Below are 16,481 nucleotides of genomic sequence, written 5' to 3'. Positions count from 1 at the left end.
GTGTATCTGATGGGCAGGATGGAGAAAGGTGAGCTTTTTCTTCCCAACTAGGAGTGTGGTTCCTAGGTAGGCTGACCTTCATCTTGGAGCCGCAGGAAAGCGCTTCACAAGAGGGAGAGACAAGCTGGGGAGAGGCCATGGGGGGCAGCGTGTAGGCAGGATGGCCTTGCTGCAGATGCTGTCGTGCTGAGTCACAAACGCCCTCCACCTCCCCATGTCCCTCCCACACAAGGCGTCACTCCCCACCCCCATTCTGAGGGCAAGGCATCTGTGGCTCTATGCCTCAGTTTCCTTTCCTCATCAAGCCCTCAACCACAGAGACAGTGCCATGAGGGCTGCTGAGCTGAGGGAGAGGAACCCCTTTACCATTGGAAATGCAAAACCACTAGGCCCTGGCAGCAGCCAGCATGTGCCGAGCCCCACGCACAGTGCCTTTTCCCATCTCATCCTCACAGCAGTCTGAAGATGGGTGCTGCCTCTAGCAGGCAGGGAGACAGGCTCAGGATGGGAGGGGCGTGCCTGAAGTCACCCCAGGTTACAGCCCCTCGGCCAGCATTCCCGGTCCACCTAAGCCTGCCCAGGACACCTACAGGACCAGGCACAGATCCCCTCCCCAAAATCACAGTCTTGGGGTGGAGAGGGAGACTCCCACCTTGGAAAGAGGCCCTGTGCAAGGAAAGGGCAGTGTGGATGCCCTCTGGGCAGGGAGGGAGCCAGGCCTTCTTCAGTTAGAAGCCCTCTGTGGGTTCTGGACTACCCCTCAGAAGGGTAGATGGTAGAGAACCCAAGAGGCCTACCACGTGAGGCTCCTCCAAACCTTCCCGAGGGGCAGACAGAACCCTGGTGTCACAGATGACAAAATGGCTAATTCACCCAAGGTCACCACTAGCAAGGAGCAGAGTTGATCTCTGAGGCCTTAGTTCTTCCCTCGTTAGGCCCAGAGGGCACTGCTGATTGTAAGAGTGGGTTGTGGGGAAATCACATGGCCCGGAGGGAAGCCAGGCAGTTGGGGGCCTGTTTGACGGGCAGCTGGAGGCTGAGGGTACCCCCTCCATCCTGCCACTCCCTCCCAACTCATCCTCCTCCACCATCCCAGGGGCCTGCTGGTCCAACAGGCTGTCACACTGCTTGGGAGCAGGGGGTGGGGGGGGGTGGTTACCTCCACCAAAGCCTCAGAGCCAATTACCTGTGTCATTAGCAACAAATGACTTGTGGGATGGTTGTGGTTTTCAGTTAAAATTAGAAAGAAGCTCATAGTCAAGTCTCCTTAAAGAGGTGGGACCTGGCTTAGGTCCCTGGGGCTCCCAGACACACTCCTAGCTCCCACCCTGCCGCCCACCCCGCCATGGCCCAGGCTACCCTCCACCCCGCCCTCCCCTGGAGCACTGCCACCAGCACCCGGCCCCCATGTTCTCCCTCACAGCAGCCCCTTTCCCTCTTTCATTCACATGCTACTTTCTGAGCACCTCCTACTTCCAGGGCCCAGGAATGGAGAGGAACCCAGAAGTGGCCCCAGAAACAGGCATAGAAGGAAGGGACCCTGTCCACCTGCCCTGCTGGGGTCCTCTCCCTCTCTCCAGCATTCTCTGGACCTAAGGGCAGTGGGCTGGCTGCCTCTCCAGGCTCCTGAACTTCTGAGTGATGATGAGCCCTAATTGCTGCTGTTGTGGAGGGCTCCCTAAGTGCTAGGACTCCCACCTCTCCATAGTCTTCAGAAGTGAGTGGGCTTCCCCCATTTCACAGAGGGGACAGTGAGGCTCAGGGGAGCATTCAGTAGCCTAGATTGCTGGGCTAGAAGTGGCAGCCTGGGCTCATGTGCCTCCCATCAGCCCTACCAGCTGCCTTCCTGTGGCCCAGGCCCAGCCCCTGAATGGGCACATAATTCCCAAGGGCCCTGAAAGCCTGGCAGAGACCCCGGCTCACCCTCCCTCTCTGTCCCTGCTGCAGGTGCCCAGCAGAGTGCCACAGTGGCCAACCCAGTACCCGGCGCCAACCCAGACCTGCTTCCCCACTTCCTGGTGGAACCGGAGGATGTATACATCGTCAAGAACAAGCCGGTGCTGCTGGTATGCAAGGCCTTGCCTGCCACACAGATCTTCTTCAAGTGCAACGGGGAGTGGGTACGCCAGGTGGACCACGTGATAGAGCGCAGCACGGACGACAGCAGCGGTGAGGCCAGGCTGGGCGGCCCAGTAGGGCCAGGTGAAGGGGAAAAGAGTCTCAGCCTCAGAGAAAACGGAGACCCAGAGAGGGGCTTGCAGTTGCCTCTGGCTGCTATGCCCACCACCCCAGCTCCCCAGAAGAGGCAGGACTCCCACACCTAGGACCCCTTGTATGTACACCGAGGTCTTCCCCCAGGGGCCCCCCACCTTCATCAGACCTTAACATTTGGTGTCAGTAAGAGTAAAAGGGAAGCCCCCTACAAATGCCCTAGGATGCTATGGTTGGAAGGGCAGATTGCCACCACTGCATCTGAGCCTGGGCTGGGCCATGGGCAGCCTGGTGAGAGGTGCCAGCCAAGAAAGGGAGTTTGGAAAGAGTCGGTCCCAGATGATGGAAGAGCTCACAGACCTCATACTCTGTGATTGTTTGATCTGTGTGCCCCCATTCATTCACTCACACGTTCCCTAAGCACCCAGTTTCATGCTGGTGACACAGCCCCCACCCTCAGAGAGCCCCAGTCCTTACAGAGAGGTGGGCGGCACAGTGACTTCTCAGTGAGTCCTGGGCCCGGTAGCAGCAAGAGGAAAGTAGGACTGAGGTTCCTCAGGGGAGGTGAAATGGAAATGAAGGGGTTATGAGAGATAGACAGGAGAGGAACAGCATTCCAGGGAAGGGGCTCAGCATGAGCAAAGGTTTGGAGAAAGAAAGGTAGGCATTCTGGTCAGGGTCAGCAGGGAAGGTAGGAGATGTGCCCAGGGAATGGTGGTGCCATCTGGAAGACTCACCCATTAGGCTCTGGAGTGAGGTCACAGTCCCATGGGATTTCAAACTGCCGAGTAACATGGTGGGAGCAATGGGTGACACTCAGGGCCCATGGGGAGGGATGTGAGGGGACTGATGAAAGAGGCAGAACCAGAGACACTGAGGAGAGGAAACCAATGAGACTGAACTGAGACGTGGAAGGAGAGGCTCCAGGGACAGCAGGCGGATTCAGAAGTGCCCTTTCCATGGCATGCCCCATTCTCTGCCCCAACCCTGGCCTTAGGCTGCAGGTAGGCAATGGGGATGTACGCAAAGAGCCCTCGTTTGGGTCCCATCACTCCCCAAGAGTAGGCCTGGTGGTGCTAACTACAGCCTCTCTTCCTCCTCAAGAACGCCAATTAATTTTATTTCCTCTCCCTTCACCTTGGCGTTGTGAAGCCCCCATGCACAAGGAGCCCTCAGGGTGAGTCCCGAGACACACAGCACACACCTTATAGGGGAACAGTCACCAGGCCATGGCGGGGTGGGCAGACAAGGACAGTGGTACAGACAAGGACAGGCAGGCCATGCCCAGGACATGCTCATGTCAAGGCAGGCAGGAGACCCCAGACCCAGAGGGGTGGCTGAAGCTGCCAAGTAGGAGGGTCTGGGTAGCCCAGGAAAGATTCCAGAGGGGGAGTCATTTCCAAGGACGAGTCTTAAAACCTCCTGAATTGAGCATTTCCTAGGCCAAAGGACCAGAAGATGTAAATGCAGAAATGGCAAGCCAGCCTGCCAAGACTGGGTATGGGCAGAAGTGGCCCAGGGAGGCAGCAGGCAGCAGGATATAGGGTGATTGACCACACCAGAACTGTGGGAGGTTGGTGCTGGGCAGAAGGAAACTGAGGAAGGGGCCCTGCCTGGGGGAACTTGGAAGCTCTCACAATAACCAGGATGTGAGCAAAGGAGCCATGCGTTTAGGCAGCGGGGAACTTAAGTGCCCAGAGCCAGGATGTCATGTTACAGATGGCTCTGACTCATCTAGGGCCCCAAAAGGGTTCCAACCAAACACTCAGGTCCCTAGAAGTCACACCTGACTCTCCTTCCAGAGTCAGCAGGGGCTGGTCTCCTTCCCACCAGGTGTCAATCCCCCAATTCGGGATTCCTGCCCAGGCCCCTGAGCCCTGCAGAGCCCTGGCCTACACAAAGCTGCTGCTTGTGGCTTCTTTCTTGCAGTCCTCAGAGCTTAACTGAGGACCTGCTATGTGCCAGGCCTACGGTGGCCCCCAAGATGATCTCCCACCTTAGGACCCCAGCAGAGGTACTAGAAGCCTCCCTGCCCCTGCAGCTTTAGGGCCTGGCGGGAGTGTTGGCCTCCCCTGCCCCAGGCCTCAGTTTTCTCATCTGCAAAATGGGGGAGAGGAGGGTCACCTTGCAGGTTGGTGGGGGAAGCCATGAGAGCTCATGCACCCTGTATGAGCCCAGCTCCAGGCCTGCCCCCTCTTCCCATACCCAGGGCCCAGCACCACTTCCAGGCATGATGAGGCCTTCCACTGCTGTGGCAGAGCCCCCAGGGAGAGGACAGGTGAGAAGAGCCCTGCCCTTCCACAACATTGAGGGCCTGTCTGGAACCTCTTAAGAGTCTTTAGGCCAGCCTCCTGTTGCTCGCAGCCTCGTCTTCCAGGCTTCCCCACATGTCTCTCCTTGTCCCCTGCCATTGGGAGGTCTAGAATCCATGGATTGGCTGAGGCCCAGGTCAGTACCTGCATAGCAGTCATAGGTTGAGCCACACACGCCAAGAACCAACACTTCCCACTCCCCAGCAGACTCTTCTGGCCTTGCTCTCTTCAAACCAGGCCAGAGCAGAGCTCATGGGGACATAGCCCTTCCATAATCACTGGGGCTCTCTCCTACCCTGAGCATACCAATTCAAGCCTCTTATGGCCCCCATATCTGAATTTGTATTGATCTTGTTGATTTTTCAACCCAAAGCCATTGGGTGCTTTGAGAAGAAATAGGCTTCCCTTGCTCACCAACAGATGGCACCGCAGTGGGCGCTGGCACCATGCCGATACTTGGACCAAAGACCTTGACCCAGAAATTGTTGTCAAGCAGGTATGGTGGAGTCCTAGGTCAGCACAGATCTGCAGCCCCACTCATTTCTGTGTGGGTAGGTAGGTGGACACCCCAGAAGACATTACCTCTGTCTTCCCCTCACTTGTCCCCATTCCCCATTCAGAAGGCCAGGAAGAGGAACCAAAGCCTGAAAACCCATTCAAACCCAAACCTGCTGATGCTATAAAAGCCCAAAATCTATGAAACCAAGCCTTGGAGTCCCACCTGGGAGTGTAATTTACTGTGTGTTAAACAAACTGGTTATTAGAAGCAGATTGGTGAGAAAGTGAGAACCTAAGCCCCAGCTTGGCCTCAGACCCCCACCCTCCACCCCGCTAACCCTCCATCTCCCAGCAATACTCAGAGTGCCCTCACTGGGGCCTTCCCATGTGCCCACAGCATTTACACACCACTCACACACACCCCAGGGCCAGCTGGGATCCTGCCTCCTTCCTCCCCTGTCATCTTCTCACTGACCTGCAGGGAGGAAGGCAGTCTTCACATCAAGGACCATCAGGGCAGAATCTGGGTCTCCCCCTGGGTCCACCACCCTCCTAGAGCATGTGGGCCTCCAGGGCACTGCCTGGATCTGGGACATCGTGGACAAACTTGGCCCTTATTCATGGCAGCAGGAAGGAGATGAGGGGGTGGCAGTGGCAGGAGAGAGGGGAGGAGATGGGGAGAAAGAAATAGGAATACTTAAATTTAGTGCTGTTCTCCCCAAACTGAGTTGCCTGAGCTCCCACCACAACCACAGGGGATGAAGCAGTCCATCCATCCGTAGACCTGTCCACTCAGGAAAAGTACTGAGTTCAGAATGTTCTGAAAGCCTCTCATCACTAACCCCAGGCTTAGAGCTGGAGGACCCTGTCACCACCCCACAACATGCGCCTAGACTCTGTGTACTTGGGACCTTCTCCTGTACAGGGACCCTATGAGGGACCCTCAGTTCTCAGCCCTCACCCAGAGAATGCGCATTTCTTCACCTTCGAGAAAAGTGGCGACAGGCAGTGCCCAGAACAGAAGGATCTCAGCCACAATGACCTCAGCCAGTGGACACTGCCTCCCACCTCCAAATCTCCTATGAGAACTTGCCAGGGGCAGGGGCAAGTGAGAAAAATCTGGGGACCCAGTGTGGGAACCGGAGAGACTTGTGAGGAGGGGTCTGGGCAGGAGTCCAGGAAAAACATGTTAAAGAAGTTAAGAGGAAAAACAGCCTCCTGGCCTGCCTACTCAGCTGAGCTGCTGCTCCTCCTGCAATGCAGCCCTAATTGAATTTCTCTGTTAACAATGGAAACACATTGGTTGCCCGGCCTCTCTCCCTCTTTCTGATAAACCAATGACCCGAGGGAAATTGAGGTCAGGAGAAGGAGAAATTGGAAACCGTCTTTTCTCACTCCTGGGGACACTGGTTTTGGCCAAGGGCCAGGGGCCTGGAAGAGGGCCGGTATCTTGCCTTCTGGGTCCTTGAAGGATCTGGGCTCCCTGATGCACCATTACCTGGGTCCAGGTGTGGCAGAGGGTTAGGGGAGCTGAGTCTGTCCTTGAGAGGGAACCCCGCAGCCCAGTCCAGTCAGTGTAGAGAGAGCTTCAGAGACCCATCACTGGCCAGCTTCACCTCTGCAGACTGCCCCCCTCACCCCCACCAGTGTTTCTCCTGTGAAATGGGCAGGGTGAACCCTGAACACACACAAATTCAGACAGCCCCTGGGGGGCTACAGCAAATCACCGCCTCTCTTAAGCCTCTGTTTCCTTATCCATAGAGTGGGGGCAATAGCAAGAGTAGATTGAAGAAAAAGAGCCAGCATGTGGGAAACCGGGCTAAGCCCCAGGGGTCTATTACCATACTACATAATGGCTGTAATTATATTGTTAATAGCTGTTATTATAATATCACTCAGGATCTACCTGCTAACCCCCAGGTAGGTGACCCAGCTCCTTCCTCACCTTTTTCTAATCCACAAAGGCCACAGGGCTATCCTATCTGCCTCATCCCTTCTGCTTTGGGTCCTTAAAGGCCAGAATCCTGTAAGCCCAAAGCTCCTCTGTGCCTGTTGTCTCTGAAACGATGGGAAGCCCATTTAGAGACATTTCTGTGACTCTGGTGAAATAGGCCTTGGGTAACAAAGTATAATGAATGGAAGTGCTAAGGACTGGCTCCTAGCCTTCAGGAGCTATAAATGGAGTGCTCCCTGGGGCTCCCCCATAGTTCCTTCCAGGCTAAGGATTGCCCTCAGGATCCACTCTTCTGAGCAGAGAGTAACCCTGGTGGTGCAGGGACATCCCCCCCCCCCCCCACACACACACACACATACACACATCTGGGTGGCAGGAACCGTGTGAGGCTCGGCGCAACCAGGACCCTGGCTACCCACCCCTCCTGCCCCACAGGGCTGCCCGCCATGGAGGTCCGTATCAATGTCTCGAGGCAGCAGGTGGAGAAGGTGTTTGGGCTGGAGGAGTACTGGTGCCAGTGTGTGGCGTGGAGCTCCTCAGGCACCACCAAGAGCCAGAAGGCCTACATCCGCATTGCCTGTGAGTCTAGGACCTGGCCCTTGGTCAGGGGTGGCCGGAGGGTATCACCAGGGATAAGGGTCTGGTCAAGAAAACTTCACGTCCTGCCTGATGGGTGGAGAAAAGTACCTCTGCACACTGCCAAGGCACTCCCATGTCCTCCTAGTCACTTGGCACTTTCTCTTGCCATGTGCTGTGGCCCCTGTGGGACCAGGGGACAGGCCCAGCTGGGCTGAGCCAGCATGAACCACTCAGGCCAGAGAACACTCTTGCTCTTCTCCCAGATTTGCGCAAGAACTTCGAGCAGGAGCCGCTGGCCAAGGAGGTATCCCTGGAGCAGGGCATCGTGCTGCCCTGCCGTCCACCGGAGGGCATCCCCCCAGCTGAGGTGAGAGGGGCTCTGGTACCTGCTCCACAGGTGGGTAGGGCTCCCAGGTCTTGGGTCTTGCCTGCCCTGACACCCCCAGGTAGGGCCAGCTGGGTGGGCAGTGCAGTGGCATGGCTCCCTCCCCCAGGTGGAGTGGCTCCGGAACGAGGACCTGGTGGACCCGTCCCTGGACCCCAATGTGTACATCACAAGGGAGCACAGCCTGGTGGTGCGACAGGCCCGCCTGGCTGACACGGCCAACTACACCTGCGTGGCCAAGAACATCGTAGCGCGTCGCCGCAGCGCCTCAGCTGCTGTCATCGTCTACGGTGGGCCCCAGTGCTGGTGGGGCAGAAGGGCTCCCAGGCATAGGGAGATGGGGCGATGATGTGTGGGTGGCTCCCCATGGAGCCAGGACCCAGTGGACCAGGTTGTGGCCTCACTGGGAAGGACAGGGAGAGGGCTTGCTGTGGCTGTCCGGGAGCTGAGGGGCGTATCTGGACAGAGAGGTGGGACAGGTTGGTAGTCCTCTGCGCCTAAACCATCCGTCGGGTTACCTGTGGGCAAGGGACATTGTGCAGACGGAGATGAGGGCATAGGATGGGAGTCTAGGAAAGGTGACAGGCCACAGCCCATGCTCCTGAGTCCCAGGGGTGGAAAGTAGAGTGTTCCAGGCACCCTAGGAGCAGACAGAGGGGGCGGGTGCAGGAGTTGCCTTCATGAAAAACTGGGGTCTGGACTGAAGGAGCATGGAAGCTGCCACGAGGGCTGGCTGCCCCCAGTGCTTGCCGAGCCTGCTGGGAGAAGGGGCTGTGGCACAGGTACTGTCAGGCCCTGGGGGCCAGCATAGGCTCCCCTCCAGGGCTTCTTTACCAGCACAGCCACAGCCTGCCCATTTCCAGCTTACGGCCCCTCTGCCCTCCTGCCCCCTGGCCCCTAGGCCAGCGTATCTGAGGAAGCCCCCGCTCCCTGACCCCAGTCCTTCTCTGTCCGGCCAGTGAACGGTGGGTGGTCGACGTGGACCGAGTGGTCCGTCTGCAGCGCCAGCTGTGGGCGCGGCTGGCAGAAACGGAGCCGGAGCTGCACCAACCCGGCGCCTCTCAACGGGGGTGCCTTCTGTGAGGGGCAGAATGTCCAGAAAACAGCCTGCGCCACCCTGTGCCCAGGTACCAGCGGCCGCTGCCTCCCACATCGCTCCTCACCACGCCATCTCCGTGCCCTGGCTCCATTGTGCCCACCAGCCTGCCCCCCATGGCTCCATCCCACCCGCCCACACGCAGGGCTAGGCTCAGTCCAAAGCTGGGATGGGGTTTAATGTGATTGGGGGCAGGGTTTGGTCTGTGTCCAGGCTAGGCTTTGGTAGAGGGGTTGAGTCAGAGAGTCTGAGGTACAATTAGGACAGGTATAGACAGAGTGGGTCAGGGGCAGGGCACTGCCTGAGGCTACAGAACCACCTATATCTGGAATCACAGCGTCATGTGTGACCAAGCACCCTTGTTGCCCCAGGGCCCGGACGGCCCCATAGTGTGGATAGAACAAAGCAGGCCCAGCATCCCGTCATTAGCATGCATCATTTAGGCCAGCTGGACACCAGAGGGTGTGCTCCTTACCACACAGCATTGCACCTAGGTCTGGATGCCCAGCAGGGCCGCACTGGCAAACTACCTAGGCTGCTGCTCGGGCTGACTGCACCATCTCCTCTCTGTTCCTGTCTGTCTCTCGTCTAGTGGATGGCAGCTGGAGCCCATGGAGCAAGTGGTCGGCCTGTGGGCTCGACTGCACCCACTGGCGGAGTCGTGAGTGTTCTGACCCAGCACCCCGCAATGGAGGCGAGGAGTGCCGGGGCACTGACCTGGATACCCGAAATTGCACCAGCGATCTCTGTGTGCACAGTGAGTCCTCTCTGCCCCAGGAGTCCTCTGGATTTTGCCAGTTTTGGCCCTGACCAGCCCCAGGAGGTGATGGCTAAGGGAGTCAGTCCCCTGCCACAGGCTGTACCCTGTCTCCAAAATTTAGGACCTTCAGGAACTCCCCATCCCTAACATACCCACACATGTGCCCGTGTGTACCCTAATATCTCTCTCACCTCTGATGAAACATGCATACATGTGAACCTTTCCCATGTACCCCAGATGCCTGGATCCCCCTCCTCTCTGCAACTTCACCTCCACGGAGTCCCCGAAGTGCACACAAAAGTCCTGTGGGGATGCCAGTCTTGTGAGGCCTGTTAATTACAAGGCCATAACTAACAATTAAAGATCTCTGTTGGATTTTTTTCTCTAGAACACACCCTCCCCCATTCTTTCAATTAAAAACCTAATTATCTGTGTCAATTCCTTTCTGATGGACATTTCTTCCATTACACAAAGCCCTTCTAAAATCAATATAGCTTCCTCCGAGCAATCACCCCCATAGTGATTCTGGCCCAGGGACATGGCTAGGAACCAGATTAGCAGGCCCCTCCACCCCCAGGAAGCAGAGCCCCTACTTTGGAGATCCCAGGAGCTGCCTCCCAGTCCCAGCTGCTCTGGGCCCCAGAAGAATAGGTGCAGCCTAGCAGCTCAATAGGGCTGTCTGGGGAAGTGTATCTTCCCCTCTTCCATCCTCCAGTAGCAGCAACCTCTCAGACTGAACGAGCAGTGAGAGATGTGATTTGCCCAGAGTGACACAGCAAGGTGGTGGCAGATGCAGGGCTGAGATGCGCACATGCTGACTCCATGCTCCCTGCCACCAGCATCCGAAGCCCCGCTAGTGCTGATGCCCAAGGAGTGAGCGCCTCATCCTCCTGGGGTGTAGACTGCTGACCTCTCCTTCCTGGCCTCCTGCACCCTGCCCCTCCCAAGGCCGCGCTCTTTCCCGCAGCTGCTTCCAGGCCTGAGGATGTGGCCCTCTATGTGGGCCTCATTGCTGTGGCTGTATGCCTCCTCCTGCTGCTGCTTGTCCTCATCCTTGTTTATTGCCGAAAGAAGGAAGGGCTAGACTCAGATGTGGCCGATTCGTCCATCCTCACCTCAGGCTTCCAACCCGTCAGCATCAAGCCCAGCAAAGCAGGTGAGGTGTCCCCTCACTCCTAGCATCCCTGCCAGGCCCCCACACCAAGAATTACCCAACAGGTCACCTCAGTGCCACCCCCTGAGTCTATCTTTACCCTTGCAGACAATCCCCATCTGCTCACCATCCAGCCAGACCTCAGCACCACCACCACCACCTGCCAGGGCAGTCTGTGTCCCCGGCAGGACGGGACAAGTCCCAAGTTCCAGCTCGCCAATGGGCACCTGCTCAGCCCACTGAGTGGTGGGCGCCACACACTGCACCACAGCTCGCCCACCTCTGAGGCCGAGGACTTCGTTTCCCGCCTCTCTACTCAGAACTACTTCCGCTCCCTTCCCCGCGGCACCAGCAACATGACCTATGGGACCTTCAACTTCCTCGGGGGCCGGCTGATGATCCCTAATACAGGTGGGAAGGACCCCAGAGTGCCCCGGGGAGCTCTAAGGGGCAAGATTAGCTTTTGTGTCCCTCCTAGGGGAGGACAGGACAGCTCTGATGTTTGTTCTGTGCTGCTCAGCCTCACCCCGAGTGCTGAGCCAGGCAGCAAGGAAAGGGGATAGGGTTTTGGAGAGAATCCAGTCATGGCTGGCAGTGGGGCCAGCACAGAGGTCAGAGTGTCTCCCTTCTGTTACCTAACAGCACAGGATTACTGTCCATTCATTTATGCGGTCAGCCAGCCTGTGTGTGCCAGACTCTGTTGGGCCCTGAGCCCAGAGGTAGGACAGGTGCCAGCCCCAAGGAGCTGGCCAACTAGTGGAGACGTGGCAAAGGACAAATGCCTGGATAGGAGGCCATCCACCTACCACCTCATGGAAACCCTACTGACAGGGTCCATGACAAGGAATCCATAGACCCCTTCCATAGTCATCTTCTGAGGAAGATGTTCTCACCCTGAAATTCTCTATTCCCTCAGGTCAGGTGACCCCACATGCCCCTGATTTTCTTGCCCCTCTCCAGCTGCTCCTGGTGCTTCTTCCCTTAATGTAGGTGTTCCTCAGAGCTCCTGCCTGGCACCCTCTTGCAGAGCACTCTCGCCTACTCCATGGCTTTAATCGCCATGTCTGTGCAGATAACTCCCACTCCTCCATCCCCAGCCACATTTCTCCTGGGCGACAGAATCATACACCCAGCTGCCTCCTGGGCAGCTCCATCTGGATGTCTCACAGCACCTCAGATTCCTGTGGTGCCTAAAACAGCACTGTCTCCCACCCTCCCCCAGAACCTCCTGTTTCCTGGCTTTCCTCACCTCAGGGACAGCGGAGTCAAGTTGTTCAAGCCAGAAACTGGAGGTCACCTTGACCTCCTAACTCTTTATCACTTGCTCCCTACAACAGCTTTAGTCAGTCACACACCAATCCCATCATTCTTCCTCCTCAAATGCTCCTGCATCCTCCTAGTTCTCTTTCCCACCACCTTTTTGGCTCAGGCAATCATACCTACCTGACATCTGGTTCCAGGCAACAAGCATTCACCCAGTGAAGCCAGACCTAATCATGTCCTTCCCCTTCTTGAACCCTTTTCGGGGCTCCCCATGCCCCAAAGCCCATGGGGCAGGGCCACAGTGACCTGTCTGTTCCCTCCCATCCAGGTGCCATACCCTTCTATGCACTCTTTCCCTGCACATGGCAGTCCCAGTGGGCTCTCAGCACTTCAAGCACACTGTGACTTCCCTTTGCTTACATGGGTCCCTCTGCCCCCATTCACTGACTTATCTACTACTTCTCATTCAGGTCTTGGCCTGGCAGCTCTCCCTCTCTGGGCCTCAGGTCCTCCTCACAGGGTTGCTAGGATGATGAGGTGAGATGGTCCAAGTTAAGCTCAGAAAGGACAGGCGCACAGGGGGCACTCAGGGACCATCAGCCTTTCATTCCCTCTGGAGCAGGGGGGCTGCCACTCCTCCCTGCTCTCCCCCAGCACCCTTTACTACCATCCACTTGTCTTTCTACCCACCGAGCTGAGTGCCTCAGGAGAGCAGGTCCCCTAGTTTTTCCTCCCTGCCCTGAGTACCAGACATTAGCATCCACTGAATGTGTAAGTATGTATACCTCTGCCACAGAGAGCATTCACACACATGGATCTCTGGGACTGTCACCAACACTCGCAGCCAGTACCAGGAGGCAGCATAGAGCTGGTGAAGGGAGCAGTAGCTGTAAATATGCCATCAATGGCTTCCCTCTCCTGGGCGTCAGTTTCTGGGAAGTAGTGATATTCCAACCAACCCACCTCAGGGTTCATGCCGGAGCATAAACATAAGCTTTTGGACTTGGTCATAGAATTCCTTCTTCTCCCCAGTCACGTGCCCCTGAAGTCCCTCCTAATGTAGGCACCCCTGTCCTAAAAGAGCAGGAAGGTGGAACAGGATCACTCCTTGCCATCCCCAGAGGAACTCTGCAGCCCTTGTCCCTCATCCTCCCCCCCCTTGAACCACTCCTCACTAAGCAGTCATTTCTGATGCTGCCTGCAAGACATTGGGACAGAGGTGAACCCACCAGACAAGAGGACACGTGTGCAATGGCTCCCAAACCAGGGAGGTCTACCCAACCCAGCAAGGTAACAACCACAACCAACAACCAGAGCAACAACCAGGAGCAGAGTCATGGTGGCTGAGAATGGCAATCCCCAAAGATGAGCAGGGCCAATGGAGAGAAGGAAAACTTGAGCAGAGCAGGAGGGTAGGGCACCCAGGCAGAGGTATGCTCAGGAGAGTAGCTTCAGAATGGTCAAGTGTATAGCACAGTCTGGGCTGAAAAAGCTGCTGGAAAGGCAGGGGGGGCCAGAGGTGAGGGCCTTAAATGCCAGGCCAGGAAGCCGGGCCTTATGCTGGAGTCAGGGAAAGTTTTAAGCAGGGAGTTCCCTGGTCTTACCCAGTGCCTTTTGGGTGACAGGTCAGGTAGGTACAGCATACCTGGCACCTTTTTGTTCCAGAGTTTTCTGTGCCCAGGCCAACAAGGCATGCTTTTTCACCTGAGCTCCCTCAGCCTCTCTTGGGACCACCAGAACTCAGCTTCATGCCTCTGTAGGTAGATGGACAGCCTGGCAGTCCCTGTGGCACCTCTGTCCCCTTGTCCAGCCTGGCACAGTCTTCAAAGGAAGGCTCCTGCAGGGCCTGGCAGAAGGGAGTGTTTTGTATCTTTGCAGCACTGATAAACCTCAACCCTCCTCCTACTTTGTCACAGGGATCAGCCTCCTCATCCCCCCAGATGCCATACCCCGAGGAAAGATCTACGAGATCTACCTCACGCTGCATAAGCCAGAGGACGTGAGGTGTGGGCGTGGGCCCTGTTGCTGGGGCTGGGTGGGTCACCATGACACCCCAGCCCATCTACGGTCCAACTTGGGAGGGTAGGGAAAACTACCCATAAGCTCCACCCAGCTCTGGGGCCCTGACCATGGGATGCCACTACCCTGCCCCAGCCAGCTCCCAGGACAGCCCACTGATGCCTTTCCCTCCCCACCTATATTTCCCCACTTGAGGTTGCCCCTAGCTGGCTGTCAGACCCTGCTGAGTCCCATCGTTAGCTGCGGGCCCCCTGGAGTCCTGCTCACCAGGCCAGTCATCCTCGCCATGGACCACTGTGGGGAGCCCTGCCCAGAGAGCTGGAGCCTGCGTCTCAAAAAGCAGTCCTGTGAGGGCAGCTGGGAGGTGAGCAGGAACAGCCCCAAGCAGCCCACCTGAGCACTGGGGGATTCAGAGTGGAGCCTGGGGTTCCCACCTGGCCTTTGAGAGCCACCCTCTCCCCAGCCTGGCCACTCCTCAGAGTTGTTGGCCAGGAGCTGACCCATCGGGCCCTGCCCACAGGATGTGCTGCACCTGGGTGAGGAAGCGCCCTCCCACCTCTACTACTGCCAGCTGGAGGCTGGCGCCTGCTATGTCTTCACTGAGCAACTGGGTCGCTTTGCCCTGGTGGGAGAGGCCCTCAGCGTAGCCGCAACCAAGCGCCTCAAGCTGCTTCTGTTTGCCCCTGTGGCCTGCACCTCCCTTGAGTACAACATACGAGTCTACTGCCTACACGACACCCATGACGCACTCAAGGTATTACTTGCCCCCACCCTGCCACAGGGAGGCCACATGCCACCGTCCCCCTCCCCTCAGCATTGAGGGCTCACCACCCCCTTTTGGAAGAGGGTGACATGGGGAAGGGTGCTCGGCCCCAGGGATTAGCTGACTGCCTGGATTGCACTGCAGGAGGTGGTACAGCTGGAGAAGCAGCTGGGGGGACAGCTGATCCAGGAGCCTCGAGTCCTGCACTTCAAGGACAGTTACCACAACCTGCGTTTGTCCATTCATGATGTGCCCAGCTCCCTATGGAAGAGCAAGCTCCTCGTCAGCTACCAGGTGAGGGCGCTCAGGGTTCCTGGAGGGGGCACCCCTAACGCTGAGCACACCTGATGCAGCCTCTCCGCCCACCCCCTCAGGAGATCCCCTTTTATCATATCTGGAACGGCACGCAGCAGTACCTGCACTGCGCCTTCACCTTGGAGCGCGTCAGCCCCAGCACCAGTGACCTGGCCTGCAAGGTGTGGGTGTGGCAAGTAGAAGGCGATGGGCAGAGTTTCAATATCAACTTCAACATCACCAAGGTGGGCAGAAGGGGGCATCGGCATTGCAGAAATGTGCCAACCGCCCCCCCTCCCCCCCCCCCCCCCGCGCCCCATACCTGGCCTATCCTGGCTTATCTGGCCCCCAAGCCCAACCCCACCTCCTCCTAGAAACTGCTTAGCTGCTTCCTCCAAGTCTCCAGGGAGAGAGATGCAGATGCAAACAGACAGATACAATCGCAATCTGACTTGGGTTGGAGATTGAAGAGGATGTAGGAGCAGCAGCAGGGAGAGAGAAAGCTGCCTGGGGGCCCTGGGGCTGAGGAGGAGGAACTTTGTACAGTATCTAGAAGAGTGAGTAAGACAGCAGTGAGGGAAAGAGGGCTTCTGGCAGTGGGAACTGAGTGGGGAGGACAAAGGCAGTGAGTGGAATACAGTGAGTTCTCTGAATGGTCAGTAGGGGTGACTTGGGGAGGGATGATGGGAAGAGAGGAGAATGAGGCTAGATAGCTCCTCTGCTCACTGGCTGTGTGCCTTTGGGCAGGTCACCATACCTCTGAGCCTTGAGACCCTCTAAGCTCTAGTGAGCAGGGCGCTGGCATACCAGGGGTGCCTGGGAAACAGTGGCTGTGCTACCCCCATGCCCTGAGATGGTTTGGGTGCTCCCCCAGCAGGAGGTGGCAGTGGGCCTGGGCCATGAAAGTTCTAACAGGCGCCTCCACACCTCCCCACCTCCAGGACACAAGATTTGCTGAGCTGCTGGCTCTGGAGAGTGAAGGGGGGGTCCCAGCCCTAGTGGGCCCCAGTGCCTTCAAGATCCCCTTCCTCATTCGGCAAAAGATCATTACCAGCCTCGACCCGCCCTGTAGCCGGGGTGCCGACTGGCGGACTCTGGCCCAGAAACTCCACCTGGACAGGTGGGTAGGAGATGAGCAGGGAGGGGCTGTGAAGGCCCCCTGCAGTCCATCCTGGTGCAGTGGGTCGGGTAGGG

The 16,481-nt window shown here is 57.4% G+C and overlaps 1 protein-coding gene across 4 annotated transcripts in view; it reads left to right on the top strand.

Annotated features, from left to right (window-relative positions):
• The window catches only part of UNC5A (unc-5 netrin receptor A), a 61,812-nt gene that overhangs the window by 44,004 nt on the left and 1,327 nt on the right, over window positions 1–16,481 (top strand). Inside the window, exons 2-15 of one of the 4 annotated variants that reach the window (XM_026006574.2) lie at window positions 1,948–2,169; window positions 7,411–7,554; window positions 7,818–7,921; window positions 8,049–8,229; window positions 8,899–9,066; window positions 9,628–9,792; window positions 10,763–10,951; window positions 11,057–11,359; window positions 14,128–14,215; window positions 14,426–14,594; window positions 14,751–14,984; window positions 15,138–15,287; window positions 15,368–15,532; window positions 16,229–16,407. In XM_026006574.2, coding sequence (XP_025862359.1) covers window positions 1,948–2,169; window positions 7,411–7,554; window positions 7,818–7,921; window positions 8,049–8,229; window positions 8,899–9,066; window positions 9,628–9,792; window positions 10,763–10,951; window positions 11,057–11,359; window positions 14,128–14,215; window positions 14,426–14,594; window positions 14,751–14,984; window positions 15,138–15,287; window positions 15,368–15,532; window positions 16,229–16,407 — 2,461 coding nt within the window. The remainder of the gene's footprint in view (window positions 1–1,947; window positions 2,170–7,410; window positions 7,555–7,817; window positions 7,922–8,048; window positions 8,230–8,898; window positions 9,067–9,627; window positions 9,793–10,762; window positions 10,952–11,056; window positions 11,360–14,127; window positions 14,216–14,425; window positions 14,595–14,750; window positions 14,985–15,137; window positions 15,288–15,367; window positions 15,533–16,228; window positions 16,408–16,481) is intronic. The other 3 variants (XM_026006581.2, XM_026006589.2, XM_026006598.2) reach the window with 3 other exon arrangements.

The sequence above is a fragment of the Vulpes vulpes genome, chromosome 4 (genome assembly GCF_048418805.1).
Source record: "Vulpes vulpes isolate BD-2025 chromosome 4, VulVul3, whole genome shotgun sequence".
Classification (NCBI taxonomy): Eukaryota; Metazoa; Chordata; class Mammalia; order Carnivora; family Canidae; genus Vulpes; species Vulpes vulpes.
The sequence above is the reverse complement of the archived record's forward strand: the minus strand, read 5'-3'. Positions and strand labels throughout refer to the sequence as shown.